Source organism: Schistocerca cancellata, chromosome 8 (genome assembly GCF_023864275.1).
Source record: "Schistocerca cancellata isolate TAMUIC-IGC-003103 chromosome 8, iqSchCanc2.1, whole genome shotgun sequence".
NCBI classification, from domain to species: domain Eukaryota; kingdom Metazoa; phylum Arthropoda; class Insecta; order Orthoptera; family Acrididae; genus Schistocerca; species Schistocerca cancellata.
In genome coordinates, this window is record NC_064633.1 from 83,357,864 (window position 1) to 83,379,105 (window position 21,242).

A 21,242-nucleotide genomic window follows, 5' to 3' on the forward strand; every position below is an offset into this window, starting at 1 on the left:
GGAAGAGGTGTCCTCAGTGAGCCAATACTGATTTAGGAAGAGTGCAGCAAAATTTTCTTGTAGACACATGGGTGCCGTGGCGTTGTCCAGGGAGGAAAATATGCCTGTGGACCTGCCTGTTGCTTAACACAGTGAGTGCAAGTGGCGATAAGCTACACATTGTCCCCATGTATGCCCAGCCAATACACAAGTTGGCGGGGCAAAGCTTTGGTGTGAGAGGCCCCCAACGACCAAAATGCAGGAGCTGCAGTACATTACAGCATAAGGAAGTAGGGATCACAAGCCAGGAGCAGTGTCCTCAATAGCTAACAAAAGACGCTGTCAAACACAGAAAGGTGGTGCTGGAGGGAGAAGTAATTACACAAGGGATCCGAGGTGTGGACCTGGTGTTTCTCTGGTAAGTTGTGCTGTACAAATGAGAGGACCCATGGTGACAGCTGACACTGCCATGGCATTAGTGAGTGGAAAACCACTGATTGCATTCTACTTCTCAATATCTGAATAGAAACGAAGCAACTCATCTTGATTGAATGCCAAGTCTGGACCAATCGGAAGGCAAGATAAGGCATCAGCATTGGAGTGTTGCTGCTGGCCGGTAATGGGTCTGATAATGATAATGGGAGAGGAAGAGAGCTCACCACTGCAAACGATGTGCTGCCATGTCTGGCACAGAAGCCAAAGCGTTGAAAAGAGCAACCAATGGCTTGCAGTCCACAATTAAATGGAACTTCGAATCATATAAGGAGACGTGAAATTTTTAAGGGCAAACACAACTGCTGACTCCCCCTTTTCATTCTGAGAATACTGCAGGAGTTAACGAGTCTTGGAAGTGTCAGAAATAGGTCATTCAGATCTGTCTGCGTATTTGTGCGCTAACACTGCACCAAGAATGTGATGAGTGACATCTGTAGCCAACACGAGGTACTGACTTGGCTGGAAAGTGGCCAGGCATGGGGCAGATTGAAGCTTGGATTTAAGCAAAATGAACACGCAGTCACAAGAGGGGGACCAGAAAAAAGGCATATTTTTACACAACGGTGCATGCAGTGGCTGAGCAACAGTGAATGCATCCAGTAAAAACTTGTAGTAGTACAACTTTACCTAGAAATGCCTGCAATTCCTTAACAGAGGTCAGCAGCGGCCAAGCGACAATTGCATGAACAGAGCTGCCTCCTGTGTGAGAAACCTCAAAACCTAGGCACTCAATTGACAGCAGAAAAAATTGAGATTTGACAAGATTGCACATGAGACCCATAGACTGCAAAACAGAAAGCAATAATTGGGAGGTTGCTAAGGTGGTGGTCTGTGGAAGAATCCAAAACAACAATATCATCAAGGTAATTGATGCAGCTGGGTACAGAGGCTGTCAGCTGTTCTCAAAAACGCCATGGGCATGCTAGTGACATCAAATGGCAAGCATTGATATTGGTATTGGCTGAAAGGTGTATTGACAATGAGAAGGTGCCTAGCGGCCTCATGCAAGGGGAGCTAGAGGCATGCTTCTGACCGATCAGTCTTGGAAAGTAGTGGCCGCCTGACAATTTTTGTGTGCAACTCATCCCAATGGGGCAAACGGTATGTATCTATAACTGACTGTACGTTAACAGTGACACTGAAGTTGTCGCAGAGGCAAAGTTTACCCATCAGCATCTTAACACCGGCCTGTGGCTAAGCCCATTCACTGGAAGAAGCAGGCCAAGTGACAGTTAGCAACATCAGACAGTCTAATTCGGCCTTGACAGAGTCATGCAGTGTGAAAGGCACCTGCCGTGCCCAGAAAAAATGAGGGCAGGCAGACTCTTTCATGGTAATGTGGGCCTGACATTCAGTAGCACAACTGAGCCAAGGGGAAAACAGAGATGAAAACTCAGAGCAGAGGGATTCCAGTTGCTGACACAGAACTTGATCTGACATTAAATTTACCTCAGTGGCAATGAAGACACCAAAAGTGTTAAATGCATCTGATCCAAACAGGTTTGCGGTAAGGGAATGATCCACAACAAGGAAGGTGAGAGGGTGAACAACAGATTTGTAATAGACAGGAGTGGAGAACTGACATAGGATCACAATCTTCTGTTTATTGTAGCTTACAAACTTCGATGAAACCTGTGTGAGGAGAGGGGAGCCCAAGTCCACATACATTTCTGTGTTTACTAAAGTCACTGCAGATCACGTGTTCACTTGCATTTTAGTGGTTTATTAAACACACGTAAGTCAATAAATAATTTGTTCGGGCAAACAGTCATTGTAGAGATACTGTTTATATCCGTCAGTACTACTGTGTCCACCTTGTTCGAAGAGGAGTTACACATCAAGGCAATGTAGCCTTTCTTTCTATACGTGTTGCAAACTGCCCAATGCTTAGGGCACACAGCATGCTCATGTTGGGTGAGGCAGTATGAGCAAGACAGAAAAGGGGCATGCGGCCAATGCTGTGACACGTCCTTTTACTGCTGTGGCCATAACTGATGCTGCCCCATGCAACGCTGGGTTGAAGGTTGTACTGCTGCAACGGCATTCCCATCATCCTGGACACTTGTAGTGTGCCTAAGAGGGATTGATTGAGCAACTTCTGATACCTCCCCCCCCCCTCCGCCCCTGAAGAAATCTCATTGCCTGTGATCCGTGACACTTCAAAGGACTGTGCTATATTGAGCACATCTGTAAGTGTCATATTCTTGCACTGTAAAGCTTTTTTTGTGGCCTTTCCTATCCAGGGCCAGACAAACAACGAATCATGAACTATGTGATCAGCATATGATTTGTGATGAGTACTAGTGAAAAATTTATGACGGCACCTTAACCATGTAATTTTAGAGCCCAGGCTTCATAAGATTGTTTTCTACATTTCTGACAATTGTAAAATTCTACATGCTTGCAATAACATGTGTTCTGTCACAGTAATAGGTTAGAGAAGCTTGCACAATTCATCAAATTATAAGCTGGCCGGTTCTTGCAGAAGTGCAAGTTTGCATGACAACTGATACTTATGCAGTGACAACAAGGGAAGATAGAAAGCCCTACATTAGTTTACATCATCCATGAGAAAAACCTGGAAATTTTGGTGTAACTGTGTGTTGTAGGAGTCCCAATCTTCAGCTGGTTCATCATCTGGTGGAAAGAGTGACAGTTGCACTGATGGGAGAGTAACCTGTTGCGAACATGCGGATGCCACTTGGTTTAGAGTGGTGGTGACAGCCTGCTGTTGTTCTGAAAAAGCTTGCTGCTTGGCAATGAGATGTTGGGATATTTCTTCCATTGAGACATTCATCAGATGATTTAACAGTGACCATTGAGACATTCATCAGATGATTTAACACTGACATTAACACATGGAGAAAACATAACCCTTACTTATCGCCAAGTTTGCTATAGCAAGAACAAATGTGATTTATCTCATGCCTTACTTTATAGAGGAACACACAAGATACAATGAAGTACAGGGTGTGCGTAGCACTGAACACATTGACTGGACAACTGTAATACTGATTATAAAATAGGCCAAGCACTCGTTTGTGATCACTTAAATAATACTGTTTCTTTGGCGACTCACCAGAGCACACCGGGGCACCAACCCAGGTGGCCTTTATAAGCGGACCTATGAACTGTACAGACGTTCGATCTCTGAGATCATGTGCACCATGAGTGAAGGTGCATCAGTTTCAATGTTCAAGATATGCTGGTCCAGAAAATTGTACTGTATGTAATGACAGATTCAAAATATCTATGGTTTGCTATTTTTGTGTACTCATGTCAGTAGAATTTGCTAGTATTTGCATTGAAAATGCAAAGCTGCTTGGTTTCTTTGACAGGAATTCAGTATGTGTATTCCAACGGAGTTATGTATTCCAGCATAGTTGTCAATGCTCTAGAGACTGTACCGAACAATACAAGAAGTGTATGGATGAGTATTTGCTGCTGGCAGAACAGATCTTCCTAATATGTGAGTGATTGACAAATGCTGCACTGTTGAGTATTTCCACAACTAATGGAATAAGTCACTGTAAGCTGGTGCTCTGCACATCATGATGCTCAGATGTTGATTGGGTCCATATGTTGCTGCTCAGTACCCTCCCATATGTGGTGATGGGTGATGTACTATGTTGGTGCGTAAACCAGGGTCCTGTTTATGTTTAAGATGTTGCAACAGAGTGAGCCACAGTACAATATACTACACTGTGTTTCACTAGCTTCCTGATTTGCTACTACTCTGTTTCATCTTCCATCAAGCACACCAGAAATATGTGCAGTGATTAGAATAGAAGATTTCATAAAATTTTATCCCTTACTTTTCTTGTTAGGTTCCAGGATTGTTGAGAGTTCTAACAGTTTGTTATTGAATGTTGAAAAGTAAAACACTGCTACACAATCCTACTCTCTTATCATGACTATAGATTGTTTCTTGTAAGGAAGGGAAACTTAGGCTCAAAACATATAAACATGCTGTACTTTACAATACACAATGCAGGCTTATACAACTTAGGTTAACAAGTCAATTATTACAGGTCCTTCTCAAGACTAATGAACAGTTAACAAATCGGCTCAGCTCAGACTAATACTAAGAGGCAGCACTTTTATAGACAAACATTTACTTACAAGAAAAACTTTGAAAAAAGTCTTCGTAATGAAATATGTGAAAATTTCTCTCTTTTGTGTACTGCAATAAATTCAACTGTGACAAATAAATTATATCTTTGAGTATGTAGTCAGAGATAACCCTCAACTGCTACAGAGTATTGGTAATTTAATTTGATGTTAATTTTTTTCTCCTAATATTGGTATGAGAAAAATTGATCTCTCTTTCTTTATAATATGATGTAACTAAGATCATATGGAAATATTTTCTTTTATTGTAAAAATATCTCTCCTTAATTCAAAATTTCTGTGACTTTGTTAGCTGGTCATAATATATTGCAATGATAATGAAGCCTCTGATTACCTGCAACTACAGAAAAGAATCACATAAACAAATGTTTGCATTCTAAACAAAACTCATTTCCCAATTAGCAGTGATTTTAATTCTTTTGCTTGCATTATTTATGTAATTATCTTTCTGTCCCCACTTTAACTATGTTAATAGCAAATTATGTGACCAACTTACATGTCACCAACCAAAGATATGAATGCTCTCACTTTTTGTTATGTAATTCATGTTAATTACTTTCCCATATGGATTTTCTCCACCTTTAATAAAATTAACTCATCAGTAATTGGCGACTCTAACTTTCCTTGGCAAAATAGTAGAATTAGTTTTAGTTGATATGTAGTATCAAAATATTTCGATAAGAGACCATAATTGTTACTATCTACTGAAATGAATTATTAACACAAATTCTTTATTTCAATTTACTCTTCTGCAATGCTATTATTTGAACTCTGGATGCTTCAGTACAGTTAAACATAGTTTGTATGCAAGTGCCAGAAAACAGTAAGCGGGGGAATCCTACATGCCACGGTCTATTTGGTCCTTGGAGCAAATCTCTGTTTCTTCAGGTGTTGGCGTTTTGCAACCCACTACAATTCCTGAAATGAAATTTGGCCACTTGTCTTTAATAGTCCTTTAATAGTTAATCAAGTCTCAGTTTTGTTACATGCTGTTCATTTGATAGTTCCTCTTTACTGGGTTTTACATTAAACATTGGTAAGAGCAGGATCAACTCAATTGTGGGAAAAGTCAATATTAACAAGCAAAGTAACTCCAGTTGTAAATGCGCTAGCACCTGTAAATCAAACAATATGCACTCGAGTCAGTACCTTGGTCAAGATAGCACAAGACCACCCAGTTCCCCACTAAACAAGAACAACAACCCAATAACCTGTGGGAGCACTTTCAGCCAACTAGCAAGATGACATGGACAGAATTGAGATAGCTTCTGATACAATTTGTGACACCAGCAACTACAACCATATGAATATTTGGCTACTACAGTTCCTTCCACACAAACCATTAATCATTACTTTGGCCCACAAAATACTATTAGTCAATAAAGATCTCTCTTGTCAGTACTAAACAGTTCATCCTACAGTGGAATCTTATTTGGAAACCACTATCACCCAGTTTAGTTTTGCTGCTGTCATTATTTTGTATCAATGATGTCTACTAACCCAGTACAGTGTTCAAAGGATAGACCATTCTTGCAGCCAGTCAAATACATTTCTGTGTTTGGTACAAATAAAAGAAAGGGAAAGACAGGATGGAATAACAATATGAATAGATTATTACTCACCACATATAGAGTGTGTTGAGCATCCAAACGGCACATTTAAAAATAGACTGTTAGGTTAGCTGTCAGACAAAGTGCATTGTCAGATGTTCGTAATACACATCTTCCATTGGAGTGTGCAGTGATGTGGAAGGACAGGATGGTTGACTGTCCAGTGGCATTTTAGGAGGCTGTGCTGGAAGGGTGGATGAGGGAGAGGAGTGAAGCAGACATGGGGAAAGGAAAATTGAGGTGCGCTTTGGAGGAAGAAGGCATATCTGGGGCTGAATTGGGAATATGGAAGGGTATTTGAGGCATGTGGAGGACAGCGACTAGCAAAGGTTGAGATCAGAGGGCCGGGGGGAGGGGGGGGGGGGGGGGGTTATGACGAGAATGAAGAATATGTTGCACCTGCACACTGCAGAAGTGCTGGTATTGGTGGGGAGAATCCAAATGGCATAGTACATGAAGCAGTTGTTAAAGTCAAGCACATCATTTTGCGTGGCATGCTTTGCAGCTGGGTGGTCCAGCTGTGTCTTGAACACATTTTCGCAGCTGCAGGCAGACGGCTTGTTAGTAGTGATGCCCATATAGAATGCTGTACAGCGGTTGCAGCTAAGTAGGTGAAGCACATTGCCAATTTCACAGATTGCCCCGTCTTTGATGCAGTAGAAAATGCTTGTGTTAGCAGCGATGCGGTCTCCCGGCTTCTCTCTCTTTTGTCAGAATGGCAATATACTAATCACCATTATTAGGTATTAACTCTACTTACATAATACTAATTTTTTATTTCTTCTTTAAACTGGTCTTCTTGCAAATTACTCTAATTATTCACAGGTGCATTGAATTAGACTGTTGGGATGGAACGAGGGATGATGAAGAACCAATAATAACACATGGCAGAGCAGCATGTACAGATATTTTGTTCAAGGTGATTCCAAACTTTTCAAAGATTTTGTTGTAACTAAGTTTGACATTGAAAAGATAAACAAGTTATGTGTTCTTATATTATTTTGTACCTAAGTACATTGTTTATAAATTGCTGTTTCGTATGTGTTGTAACAGTTGAGCTTGGCACATGTTTATCTGTTTATTTGTTTATTTACTGTGCATATAACAATCAGTTTTTGGGCATTGTCATAGCTTTAGTTTATATACATGATGAGATACAAGGTTGTACTATTTGTAATTCTCTTATGATATAAAAGTGGAATACATACCTTAATATCAAAAGTGAGGGTCAGAAGTTATGTTTTATGTTTAAAAGACAAACTTGTTGCTAAGTACACTAACAGTTTTACAAGTGCACATTAAAATTTGATATCTTCTATTGAACATAAGTGTTTCTCTGTTAAAAGGTGCTTCTTTACGGTATTTAAATCAGTTATCTTAAAATAAGATAGTAGTCTATTGTAAAAAAAAAGTCCCTTTTGTATGTTGATTGCATCTGCAGCCTTTTTATTATGTGTGATTCTGTGAAAATTTTCGCTTCCCCGTATGTTGTAGTTATGCATGTTGCTGTTCATTACATTATGTACTGACTATAGTTTCAAAAACATCATTGTCTGCTGGATATACATAGGTAGAGGGTCAGTATCTTATATTTTTTGAAAATTTCATTACAAGGTTCTCTCTTGTTTACCTTAGCTACCATGCATACTGACTCTTTTATAATCTAAAAGGCTTGTCTACATAGACTGCTGATGCAAATTTATCGGTCCAAAAATTTTGCCTTAAGGGATCATGGTTCTAGAATGCTGAGACCTGTTTTAATATGTACATTCTTATACTGACTTTCTTACAAATATAACCTAATGTGCTCCTTCCAACTCAGATGTTTATCCAGTATTAATCCCAAAAAATTGTGTATGTTTATATGGCTGAATGCCAGCAGAAGTGTAAATTGAGCAGCATTTATGTTTAGAGTATAATTAAAAAGGAATTTTGTTGTCATTGTCTTTTCATCATTTACAAGTAGCTTATTTGCAGTAATAAAGAAATATTAAATCGATAGCTTGCTACTTATCACATAGACAAGACACTAAATGGCAGCCAGGCACATTGAAAGAAGACTGTTCGATATTGTCAGCTATTGGGCCAGTCTCATATATCTTCCCACTACCACCTACTCCACTCCCGTCATAGACATCTCCTATCCCATCAAAGTTAGGATTGCCTGTGAAATCAACTATGCGGCCTACCAACTAAGCAGCAACCACTGTGTGGTATTCTACATGGATATGACCACCAACAAGCTGTATGTCTGCATTAATGGTCGTTGCCACCCAGCATGATGTGCTTGACATCAGTGACTGCTTCATGATCCATACCATCTTGATTATTCCCATCAACACCAACTTTGCACAGGTGGGAACTCTCCCTGCAATATATCTTCATTCCTGTACCCCATGGTCTCAGCCATTGCTAGTTCCTGTCCTCCATCTGTCCCTGTCCCTTTCCCTGATTCCACTCCAGTTTCTTACACACAAGTTCTATCTCCTCCCCCCTCCTCACCGCTCCCCCCCCCCCCCCCTGTACAACAGTGGACCTGCATAAAACTTCCCCTTCTCTGCTCCTCTACTGTCATTTCACCCCCACATAGCAGCCAAACATCCTGTCCTCACCACATCCATGCTCACTTCCATAGGCAACACTACAGAATCTTCCCTACCCCCACTACCTTCTCCAGCCAAGATCACTGCTCAACATAGTTGGGCCTCAGCTCCAGATACAACAATGACCACGTATGAAAATGTGTGTGTTCTGTCTACATCGGATGAGGAACTTAGTTCAATAGCTAATAATATCGAGCAGTCTTCTTTCAGTATGTCTGTCTTCCACAGAACACCTCCTCTATGTGGTAAACAGCAATCTATCCATTTCATGTTGTATTCCATCATGGATTTTCCATTGTTTTATTTGCAGTAACGTAAGTTCACTGACTACTGCAATTGATTTCACTACTGTTGACAGCAGCTTGCAAATCTCTGCCCCAGCTGATAATGGATGTTTCATCTGTACAACTTACATCTTTGCAATTTTGTTGTTAAGTGAAATCATTAACATACAGAAGGAATAGAAAATGCTCTAAATACCTTTCTGAGGCATGCCACATTGAAGCATCCTGTAGGTTGATTTCGTCATTACTGACTGTGCATTATTTTAATGAATTAACTTAGCACACTGTTTACAGGCTTTTAAATAGAAGGCAAATAATTTTAAGACTACTCCTTATATCTCATACTCTTCTCATTTATGTGATAGACGGTATGATTCATAGTATTAGAAGTGGCAGAACTCACACATAAAAGACTGTTGTGATTGGCAAGTTTTCGGAGCCAGTGGTTCCTTCTTGAGGCAGAAGGGTTGAAGGGGAAGGAAGAAGAGTGAAGGAAAAGGACTGGAGAGGTCTAGGAAAAGGGGTTGATTTTGGGAAAGTCACCCAGAACCACAGGCCAGTGGAGACACCGTATGGGATGAGAAGGAAAGACTGATTGTTGGGGACTGCATTGGATGAGATTTGAAAACCTGAGAGCTTAAAGGTGGAAGATAGGGTAATGTGCAAGACAGATATTACTACTAAAACTTCATGCATGAGTTAATAAGAGTGAGAAGCTAAGTGCATTATACGTAATAGAGGTGGGAGGAGGGAGTGAAAAATAGATGGGAAAGATAATGAAAGATGTAGGAAACTAAAACAGAGTGAAGCAAAGAGTAGTTACAATGAAGAAAAGTTGTCATGACTTTGGCACATGTTTCACCACACACTCCATGTGGAGTCTTCCACCAGACACCAGCTTCTCAGAACTCTGCAAGTGGGAACTAGCACTAAAACATGTCCTTGGTTCTTGCCACCCACCTGGCCTTAATTTACGTTTATTTCTTCCATCTCAGCTTTTCTTCACTGTAACTACTCTTTGTTTCACTATGTTTTAGTTTTCTTCCTATTTCATTGTCTTTCCCATCTATTTTTCACTGTCCCCTCCCACTTCTATTACGTACAGTGCACTTAGCTTATCACTCTTATTAACTCGTGCTTGATGTTTTAGAAGTAATCTCCGTCTTGCATATGACCCTGTCTTCCCTTCAAGCTCTCAGGATTTGAAATCTTGGCCGATGCGGTCTCCAACAATAAGTCTTTCCTTCTCATCCCATTCAGTAAGTCTCCCCTGACCAATGGTTCTGGGAGACTTTTCCAAAATCTACCCCTTTTCCCAGACCTCTCCAGTCCTTTTCCTTCACCCTTCTTCCTTCCCCTTCAACCCTTCTGCCTGAAGAAGGAGCCACTGGCTCCGAAAGCTTGCCATTCACAACAGTCTTTTAAGTGTGTTTTCTGCCACCTCTTGGTGAGTAGATTATTTTATCCATCCAATTAAATAATTTTATCATTAATTGATTGTTTTCATTGTCATACTATTAGAAGTGTTATTCATACCCAGGAAGTTGCCTTTTACATTGTTTCCATTACCCAGTTTGTTTAATGTCCATGTGTAAAAGTTGCTATTAGCGTTACAGTAGATCTCTCTTTCCTAAGGCTAGGCTGTAAATTATAGAATAGATTATATTTAATGAAATGTGTCTCTGTTAGATTCAATATTACTTTTTGTAGCAGACGGCCAAGTTCTGTAGTTAACAACTATGACTGTAGGCAATGCACACATGTATGTTCAGCTCTTTCCAAAACATTCTGTGGAGCAAGGTGTTATCACATCAGATATAATTTCTGGGCTATTTGTGTGTCAAAGTTGACATTTTATCATCAGATCATTTTGTGTTCTGGAACATTAGAAGTCACTAGTTTCCCGCTGAATCTTTTTCACTTGCTTCGGAACATCTGGAGTCGCATTTTACACATCCTCAAGTCTCATTTAAAGCCAGTTCTTGAAACTTCAATGCTGTTCTTATAACTGTCCTAATTATCAAATAAAATTGCTCCACATCTTTGTACAGAAAAATCAGAAAGTCACCTGTGATTGGATAGTTAATTGTGTAGTTTTTTGTGTCAGTCATTTTTTCCTTTTTATACACTGGCAGAATCTTAAGTGATTTTCAAGAGGTCAGGAAATTTCCATCATAGAGGAAGGTATTTATTTAGTGTGTCAGTGACTTAGTAACCCTCTTCTGCATTTCTTTAGCAGCTTATTTGAAATGTCACCCCAGCTACAAGACATAATAGCTCAATTTTTTTAGATGATTGCTAGGATATCTTTCTCCATAATGCCTTGGATGAGAACCATTGTCTAGTGTATTCTAAAATGAGGGCCCAGTCATATAGTTCAGTTGTGCCAATTGTACTGAAGTTTTGTACAAACTTCTGTCATGCTTCTTCTGGGTCACTTATTATTTCAAGTGCTTTCTTTTCATGTTATGCTGTTTTGTTCACAATGTTTTGTTTTTTTCCACAGTCTTTGTAGATTATGTTCTGGGCTGTTTTACTAACACAACTGGAGTTGGTTATTTGAAAGGCATATTACCAAATTTTAAGTTTAGTAAAGGTGTGTCTGCAATTTTTCATAAGTTCATACTGTGTTAAAAGTATTGTAATTTAGTTCCTTTGAAGCATATGTAACAATATTTCATGGTCTTTTTCAGTTCATTGATTTCAGGAGGGAACTTCTCAGGACTATCATTTAGAGCTTTATTTAGTTCTTTTATTGTAGGACATGTTTAAAGTTTTATTGAATAGCTTATAAAACATCTCCCATTTCTCATTCAGAACAGTTGTTGTCTCTGTATTACATACACTAATCTCTATAGTAAGGGTTCTGTGCTCAGATATGTGGTTTTCTAAAGTTATTAGGTGTGCTGCCTCCTTTCATATCTTTGTGGGAACATGATCAATGCATGTCTGCACATCTGTATAAATTCTTGTTGGTGCTGAGCTGTAATACTCTCATAACTCAACATAATACAAATACTTAATGCTATTATTTAATGATTCTATGTCAATGTCTCCAACAAACAACACAACACATGGTGTTCTTCTCATTTTTTAAGGAAAAAAAAACCTTATAGTCTCCAGTACGTCCTCTAGACAAGTGTTTCTTGACTGCCATGTTGTGACACATTAGTATGTCGTTATTATATGTCAGGTGCATCACAAGATTTTTAATGTCTTAATATCTGACAAAATTATTTTTAAAGCCTTAATGTCATATAAAACACCTATAATAAAAAATTATCACCAAATCATTTCTTGGAGTAGCCCAATTTGCAAGAAATGCCTTACATTCCTATTCAAGAGTCTTATGAAATAAGTTTGTAAAACATACCTCATAATCGTTCCCAAAAAAAAAAAAAAAAACCCTAGGGAAAAAACCAAACATAGGGGTGTCACAAAAGTTTGAAATATACTTTTGTGTGCACCAAAGGAAAACAAGGTTGAGAGATGCAGCTCTAGACAATTAAAAATTCTTCAATGTTGCTTCCATGTGAGCTATACAGGGTCGATATAATCTGGCTGTTTTTCTGTAGTTTTAAATTCATTTCTGCCTCAGGTACCACTTTGGTACTCAGATCATCAACACATTTGATATTTTCACATGCTGTATCATTTCTGTTATAAATACCTAAACTACCACTTTGTGTGTCTTCCTACAGAACAATCTATAAAGAACTATCTATAAAGAAAAGTTTCATTTAGAAACATTCCTAAATGCTCTTCTTTATTTGTTACATACTGGACTTTCAGTTAAGTTATTTTAACTTTGCATCCTAAGGTAGCAGAATCACCACTAGGGATTAATTTTCTGTGCTTTACTCGAAAAAACTATACCCATTGCCTGTGTGATGGAGAATTTTGCTTAAGTCATATTTTACTGTGATGATTCCACTTTTCCTGTCACACAGAATACTTTTTCAATCATAATTTAGGTGCATTCCATGTTGAGTGTAAGCGTCTGCCCAGTTTACCTATATCCACTATTCTACATGTTCCAGCAAAAGTCACATCTATTTCATTTTCATGTTATTTTATATCTCTCCTTATTGACCCAGGAATTGTATGTTAGGTCATACCAATGAGGTAACATTGTATTTACTTTTAAGAATTTTTGCAGATTTGTTAACTAATTTTATGATGTGTGAACTGGAAGTGATTTTTCTGACAGGATGTTATACATGCAATACGGGACACTGCGTTTGTGACATCGGAGTACCCCGTCATCCTGTCTCTTGAGAACCACTGCAGCAAGGCTCAACAGTACAAACTGGCCAGATACTGCAATGACATCCTGGGTGATCTGCTGCTCAAGGAACCACTCCCAGATTTTCCGGTGAGGCCTTCTCCAAGTATTATACTAGTAAAACTAGAAATAATTACCTTTGCTTATGAGAACACAATCAGTTCCACTATAAAAACACAAATGAAGGACAGGCAGTGAAAAGGTCACAAAAATTTTTGAGTGTTTTTCTAAAAAGATGTCATCAAATAGACTGAACAGAATACTGCAGTTTTGTATGAAGTAGTATTTATTTATCTTTTTATCCAGGGACCATCTGACAACAATATAGGATTTGTCATTGTAATCCAATGACAATAAATAGCTCCAAAATATGCATACATGTAGAATATATAAGAATATTTTCATGAGGATAGCACACATGGGCTTTATTGAAGGAACCACCCTGGAATTTGCCTGAAATGAATCGAGAAAATCATCAAAAACTTAAACCACAATGGTCTGACAGTAAAAAAGCCCCAGTCTTCCAAGTATGAGGTCAGTGTCTTTGACAACTGCACATCCTAATTTCATGGGTGGAATATAAAAAAGTAGGTTTGAACTGTATCTTTGTATCTCTCTTCACTGTCACTGCATTTGTGCTAGCTGAATACCTGATTAAATGCCATTTGAGAACCACTAAAGCTAGGCTAATGATACCTACTGGTGAATCCAAGACCACGGATATACTATTATGTCCCTTGCATTCCCTTTCATCTTATCAGAAAACTGACTCCAGGCTTCTAAACATGCTGCTATGCCCCATACTTGTCTCCATGTCCTCCCTTCAGTCCATTGGGAAAAGTGAGTCAGCATTGCTCTCACAATAAGTGACATATTGAACTCAGAAGAATGATAAAACATTAGTATTAAGCACTATAGATTTGGACACATTGTAATGTGACAGGGTGTTGTAGTTGTTCTCTACTCTGGATCCCCAAAGTTATCTTTAATTTTGTAGTGTGAAGTGTGTTTAGTTGCTGATGTATTTTACTATAGTTTTTACATCTTTGGGAATTTATTATGTGATTTTATTCTTCCTTTCTTTTGTTTCCTTGGCACTTATCCCTTCTAGTCCAGGGTTATTGTTACTTAACTTTGTGGTAGGATTCCATGCCATTTATGATACCACAGTCATCAAGGTAACCTAAGGGAGGGTAGTCTTGTGCAAATTCTGTCTGTTCATGCAAATTTTTGTTCTAAGTATTATCATATTTTAACTGCATGTGTATTCTCTGAAGTGTAATTTGGGCACCAGCCCAGCATTTATCAACACTGGTGTGTATGACTTCATACACAAAGGTAAGGAGGTTTGGGCCACAGAGTTGTGTAGCAACTGTTGCCATAGGAGAGTTGGAGAGGAACAGAAATAATTAGTGAAAAAGTCAACACAACAAACAGAATATTTATTTAACTTGTATTTCTCCAAGTGAAAATAAGACTCAATAGAAATAATGCAGCAAGATACAGAATGTCCAGCTATCACAATGTCAACAGGCTCCCTGAAGTAAGCACAAACAAATGAAGTCAGAGCCGTGACTAGGTAGCATCCACGTTGCGTGACATGGTGAAGTGACTCCGAGACACATGGGCTGAGTGGCTGCTGCCGGCCATCCTGTATCACAGCTGCAAAGGGTGCTTGTAGTCCAGAGTTATGAGAGGTGTGCCTCAGTGGGCGTGCACCATTGGGTTCACCACAGATCTTGCACGACCACTATCAGCATCTAAGGTAAACAGCGGTGGCGGCGGGCAGGAGCTGGATGCAGCGAGTGCTGCTGCATCCAGGCACGCATGGAATATGAAGCCATAAAACCTGCAGCAGGATCACACAAGTCACAAGCACAAGCTTGATTTTGGTGGTATCACAGCAATCCTCTGGCCATGCAGGAGAAACATAGAATGTGGAATACGTCGTACAATGGTGCCTCCTCCCAGCACTTCCGTCTGCCATACAATCTGTAAAAGACCGAATTGTTAGTGTCACTTTGCCTGCCTGGGCAGAGTGGGCATCACCCACCATGGTGGGTGCAGCAACTGAAGCAATGTGAGGTGGTGCCAACCATGTAATAACTCCGCCGGCGATGGTCTGTCGCATTCCTGGGAGCAGTAGGAAGACAAGAATTGCAACAAAGCTTGATCCTGTGTGTGGGTGGCATGAAGTTTGTGCATCTGTTCCTTGAATGTTTGTACAAAGTGTTCAGCTTTGTCATTGGATTGCATATGGAGTGGTGCACTCATGATGTGGTCAATGCTAGAGGACTGCAAGCTGTTCAAACTCGGCAGCAACAAACTGAGGGCCATTGTTAGTCACAATCACTTCAGGCAATCCCTCAAGGCAAAAAATTAATGAAAAGGTCTGGATGGTGGAACTAGCTGCAGTAGAGTGCATAGGAACAAAAACAGGAAATTTGGCTGAAAGCTTCAATGAAGATGAGCCAATGAGTATCCCATTAAGGACCCACAAAATCCAAGTGCAAACATTGCCGAGGTGCTTGAGGCTTGGGCCACTCAAAGAACTGCTGAGATGGGGATAACAAATTCAGCACAGGTTTGGCACTGAAAAGTTGACTCTTCAGTTTATGCATATAGACTGTGCCAAGTGCAGTGGCATTGCTCTAATTGCTTGGTGCAAACGATACCCCAGTGACTTTGGTGAAGCAAATGAAGCTTGTCAGGGTGGAAAATCTGAGTAACCACTACACATGACTGGTCATTATCGGTGTGAAGTGAAATGATACCTTGATGAAATACAAGGATGTGTTGATGGGCAAAATATTGGTAAACTTCAGAACTGGGAATGTGCCTGGTTGAACACGGTTAACCAGTGTGGATATGGTGCAACAGAATTTTCAAATCAGGATCCGCTGCTCAGACCTGGGCAATTTTTCTGTGAATAAGTGAAAAGCTATGCAAAATGTCTGTGTCTTGTCCATTAATTGTACCAATGAGGAGCAGAGGTCTCGTCAGATGTGGAATCAGGGCCAGCAGGGAGGTGAGGAAGAGCATCTACTTTGGCATGCTTAGAAGCATGTCAGTACACAGTCTCATATTGGTAACTTAACAAAAGAAGAGCCCACTGTTGCAGCTTATGTGCTGTGTGAATTGAGACTGACTGAGAAGGGCTAAATGAAGATTGCAGAGGTTTATGATCAGTCACCAATTAAAATCTTGTGCCAAAAAAGATACTGAAGAAACTTATTGACACAATAGGTGCTCATTAGATCCTCATTTTCAATTTGTGAATAATTGCATTGAGCTTTGTTCAATAACTTTGCAACAAAGGCAGTAAGCCTGTCAACAGAATCAAATTCATGCAACAAAACTGCACCAATGCTGTAAGAGGTAGCATCCACAACCAAGACAGCATGTTTGGCTCGATCAAAATGAACAAGTTATTGATCACTAAGCAAAGCATCTTTCAACTTCTAGAAAGTGGACTGACACTCTTGCGACCACACGAAAGAAACATTCTTTGTGCACAGGTGATGCAAGGGAGCCACAATTTGTGTGGTGTTAGGAATAAATCAGATGTAATAAATGAGCTTCCCTAACACAGACTGCAATTCCCACACATCGCATGGGAGTAGAAGATGATGGATAGCAAGCAGATGTGATTGCAATGGGTGAGCACCATGGCTGTTAATGATGTGTCCTTAACACTTAAATTCTATCTGAAAAACACACATTTGTCTCTGTTACATTTGAGGCCAGTCACAGATGATGACACATGAAATGTGAAGATTGCTCATGTGTTCTTCAGGAGTGTGACTCAAGATGACAATGTCATCTAAATAATTCAAGCTACAAGGAACATTTGCAGCCAGCTGCATCAGAAAGTGCTGAAAAATGGTAGGTGCAGATGCATTGTCAAATGCCAATCTCAAAAATTTGAAGAGACCCAGATGAATGTTAAATTCAAAGATTTGTTCTGACTGCTCATCCAGAGGGATTTGCAAGTAAGCATCGCATAAATCAGTTCTGGAAAAATAATGACTGGCCCCAATTTATCCATCAATTCTTCTGGGTCTGACAAGGGATAACTGTCAATGACTGTTTGAGGATTCACAGTTTTCTTACAATCAGTCCACAACCGGAATCTGCCAGATGGCTTCTTTAGAATAACAAGAGCGGACACCCACTGACTGGCAGTAACAGATTGTCTGAATGCACTTTCTAGTTAAGCAGTAAGTACCTGAGCCACCTATTCTCAAAGAGCTCTAACGAAACATTGCTGTGCATTGTCATTCATTGTGACATGGCCAGAAAATTATGGGCTTTGCCTAAACCCTTAGAAAACAAATCCTGAAATTCTGCACATAACTTAGCAACTCTGTCCCAAGAATCAAAGGAAGAAACAGAACATACATTGACCTGATTGCTTAAGCCAAACAAATCAAAAGAATTCAGACCAATAATATTAGCACTGTCTAGGAAAGAAAACACTGTAAGTGTTACTGTCTTCATCAAATTTTGGAAAGTTGCAGAAAGGCTACAAGTGTCTAAGACAGGAATGGCTTGGCTGTTATACACTGTCAGCATATGTCGCAATGCGTACAACTTAGGTTTGCCAAGCAATTCATTAGTGCCACAATTGAGAAATGTCACTGAAGCTCCAGTGTGAAGTTGCAAGTGGACTGATTGTGCAACAGTAGTAAGAGAGACTAGTTTCGTTATACAAGGGGCAAGGTCAGCGAGCATGTGCAATATTACCAGGTACAGCTTCACACCTTGTGCTGCCGGATGCGACACATGTTGACTTGAGCACTGTAGCTGCGGTCAGCCGGGTTGCTGTTCATGAGCTGGCTGCGAGACCTGTTTGTCATGGCTATCTACAGACAGACAGGCGCTACCTCAAAACTGTATGCAGCACTTTCACAGGAATCTTGATAATTCAGAGTGTGCAGAACCTATTGCAAAGAAGGGTCTGAGTATTTATGAATCTGTTCTCAAATTTGAGAATCAGCTGCATTGTGTGTAATAGCACCCCAAATCATTGCATAACTGAAGTATTTGCCACAGTCACCTTTGAATCTACACTGTCTAACAAGGCCTTGCAGTTTGGTCACACACTGCCAGTATGTCTGTCCTTGTTTACACAATCTAAAGAATTTGCAACAGGCAACCACCACCTATACCCTGTCTTCATAAGACATTGTAAGCCCTTGCAATAGGTCATCAGATCATACCAGTTCAGAGCAGGACTTGGGAAATAACTTGGCACACAGCCTATAAACAGTCAGTCCCTCCATGGCTATGAAATAAGAATGTGCATCAGTACCTTGTATGTGATATGCTGCAATGTGTTCATTGAACTGTGCAAGGTATTCTGTCCAGTCTTGCTTCGCCTTGTCAAACTCACAAAATGGCAGCACATATACAGGCAGTTGAGGCGGTTGTGCTGCTGTTGGTTCTGGTGTCTTGTGTGAAGTCATCTGCATTGTCATGAAGTGATTCATCACTTCAAGCAGTTGTGCCACTTGTTGAATCTGAAACTGAATAAAGTGGCTGTAGGCAGTGCAGCAGGCGATTGTGGCTTGGTAGCTGTAGTAACAACCAACTTGCGAAGGCAAACAGCAAAAAGTAAAAATAGCCCAGAGAGAGCAGAAAGGGGTACAAAACGAAAACCGTGAAACCTAGAACATAAAGAATACAAGCAAGGGAAACATTGGATACCCAAAACGAAGCAGTTGAAAGAGATGACAGAACAGGGAAAAGTCAACAGGATGATTCGCACACATAGGGACTGCCGCCATTCACCATGATTTGTTGTGTGCGACTGTGTACACAATGGCAATGAGAGGTGGGCTACAGAGTCGCATGGCAACTGTCTTAGGAAAGCTGGATGGGAGCAGGAATGATTAATAAACAAATTAATACAACAAACAGAAGATTTACATGACTTTTATTTCTCCAAGTGAATGAAGACTAATTACAAAAAATGCAGCAAGAAACAGAGTCCGGCTATCGCAATGTCAACAGTGATGAGACTCCCCGTTGTAAGTACAAATGAATTGAGTTGGAATCACGACTGGGTAGCGTCCGAGTAGTGTCAGGTGGAAAAGTGGCTCCAAACAGAGGTCGGCTCAGCGGCTGCCACCAGCAGTCCTGTATCGTGGCAGAAGAGGGTGCTTGTAGTCCAGAGCCCTTGGAGTTGTGGCTCAGTGGGCATGCACTGACTCAGTGGGCATGCACCATTGGGTACCGTATTTACTCGAATCCAAGCCACACTCGAATCTAAGCCGCACCTGAAAAATGAGACTCAAAATCAAGGAAAACAAATTTTCCCGTAGCTAAGCCGCACCTGAAATTTGAGACTCGAAATTCAAGAGGAGAGAAAAGTTTTTGACCGCACCTCCAAATCAAAAGAAAGTTGGTCCATTGTAATATGAGACACAATTTAGGTCGAATGAATGATGATACAGCTATAGTAGTTTGGTTTGAGTCGTAAGCTTAGCAGTTAAGCTTTACCAGGTAGCCATTGCTATGCGTCAGGCACTCCGTCTGAATTTCTATGGGTACCCTTCCTTTTTCACGTGCTTCATCTGGTTTGAATTGATAGCATATTTTTTTTTTGTCTGATGAGTGCCGTTCTCTTTGTTATAGGTGTTTACATCACTCTAAGCTGAAAATGCAGTACTGTACTGTGTCATGCATTGTTTGTCGCATTCTGATAATGAGCGTTTACAACCTGTCGCAGATCGCGGCATGGCTTGAAGAAGAAGAAGAAGAAGAAAAGGAGAGGAATTGTCTCATTAGCGAAACAATGGCAAGAGACTGCTATTTGTTGTTACTTACACTGCTGCTTTCTTTGATAATGATCAACAAGAACTAAATAATAGACTGCGTATAATAGAAGATGTTCTGAACAAGAGTCTAGTGAAAATTTTTCTCCGTTTGAAAATCTTTGCAGGTGCCTCTTTAGTACATTACATTCTGCACATAAATTAGAGTCATCTTAGATTTAAAAATCTAGTCAATTGCTGTGCTTCATTTCTGACTGTATCACTATTAGGCATAAGAATAATACAAATGTAAACATGACATGATATGTATATTCTTCCGCGTTTGCTGTTGTCTCACTCTAGTTTCGTAGTTTATTAGGCAGACAGGATTTAAATGAGATAGCAGCACACACAAAAGAATACATGGCAAAATGTTTATATTCATATTATTATTATGGTGAAGAGAATACAGCATGTGATTCACAATACATAAAAGTTCCTATTACCAACCATCTCTTCTCACAGGTAGGAAAAAATTCAGAACGTAGAGTTGGCCATATTGACAAACATCCCAAACAGTTTTGCCAGCTGGATTTTGTTAGTACATTGAAAAGCTGCTACGTTCGAAGATGAACAGTACGGAATTTGTATTTACTTCATTGGATAATGTATGAAAATGCAGTGATCAAAACTCGGGGCAGAGAAAAAAAAGCTCGTCTTCCACCTTTTTCTTTAAATTTATTTACTGACACAGAGGTTTTGGCAACAGTATCTATCTTTGTGCCTGCAAAGCATGCCTGTGTAGCACTACATATATTCGACGGCAGAAGTTAGTTGTGGCGGCACCTACCAACATTTTTCAGAACTTCCACTTACTTCGCACTCGATTCTAAGCCACAGGCGGTTTTTTGGATTACAAAAACCAGAAAAAAAGTGCGGCTTAGATTCGAGTAAATATGGTACGCCAGATCCCACAAGACTGCTATCGGCATCTAACGGAAATGTGCAGTTATGTTACCAGCTGTCGAACATCTGTGGGGTGGTATCACCATGTGGTACCACATAAATAAGTTTGAGAAACTGCCTTAAAATCACTC

At 40.0% G+C, this 21,242-nt stretch overlaps 1 protein-coding gene across 1 annotated transcript in view; it reads left to right on the forward strand.

The window, feature by feature from the left end:
- LOC126094937 (1-phosphatidylinositol 4,5-bisphosphate phosphodiesterase-like) overlaps positions 1 to 21,242 on the forward strand; it is a 524,263-nt gene that overhangs the window by 237,491 nt on the left and 265,530 nt on the right. Inside the window, exons 10-11 of the mRNA XM_049909585.1 lie at positions 7,041 to 7,134; positions 13,313 to 13,477. Coding sequence (XP_049765542.1) covers positions 7,041 to 7,134; positions 13,313 to 13,477 — 259 coding nt within the window. The remainder of the gene's footprint in view (positions 1 to 7,040; positions 7,135 to 13,312; positions 13,478 to 21,242) is intronic.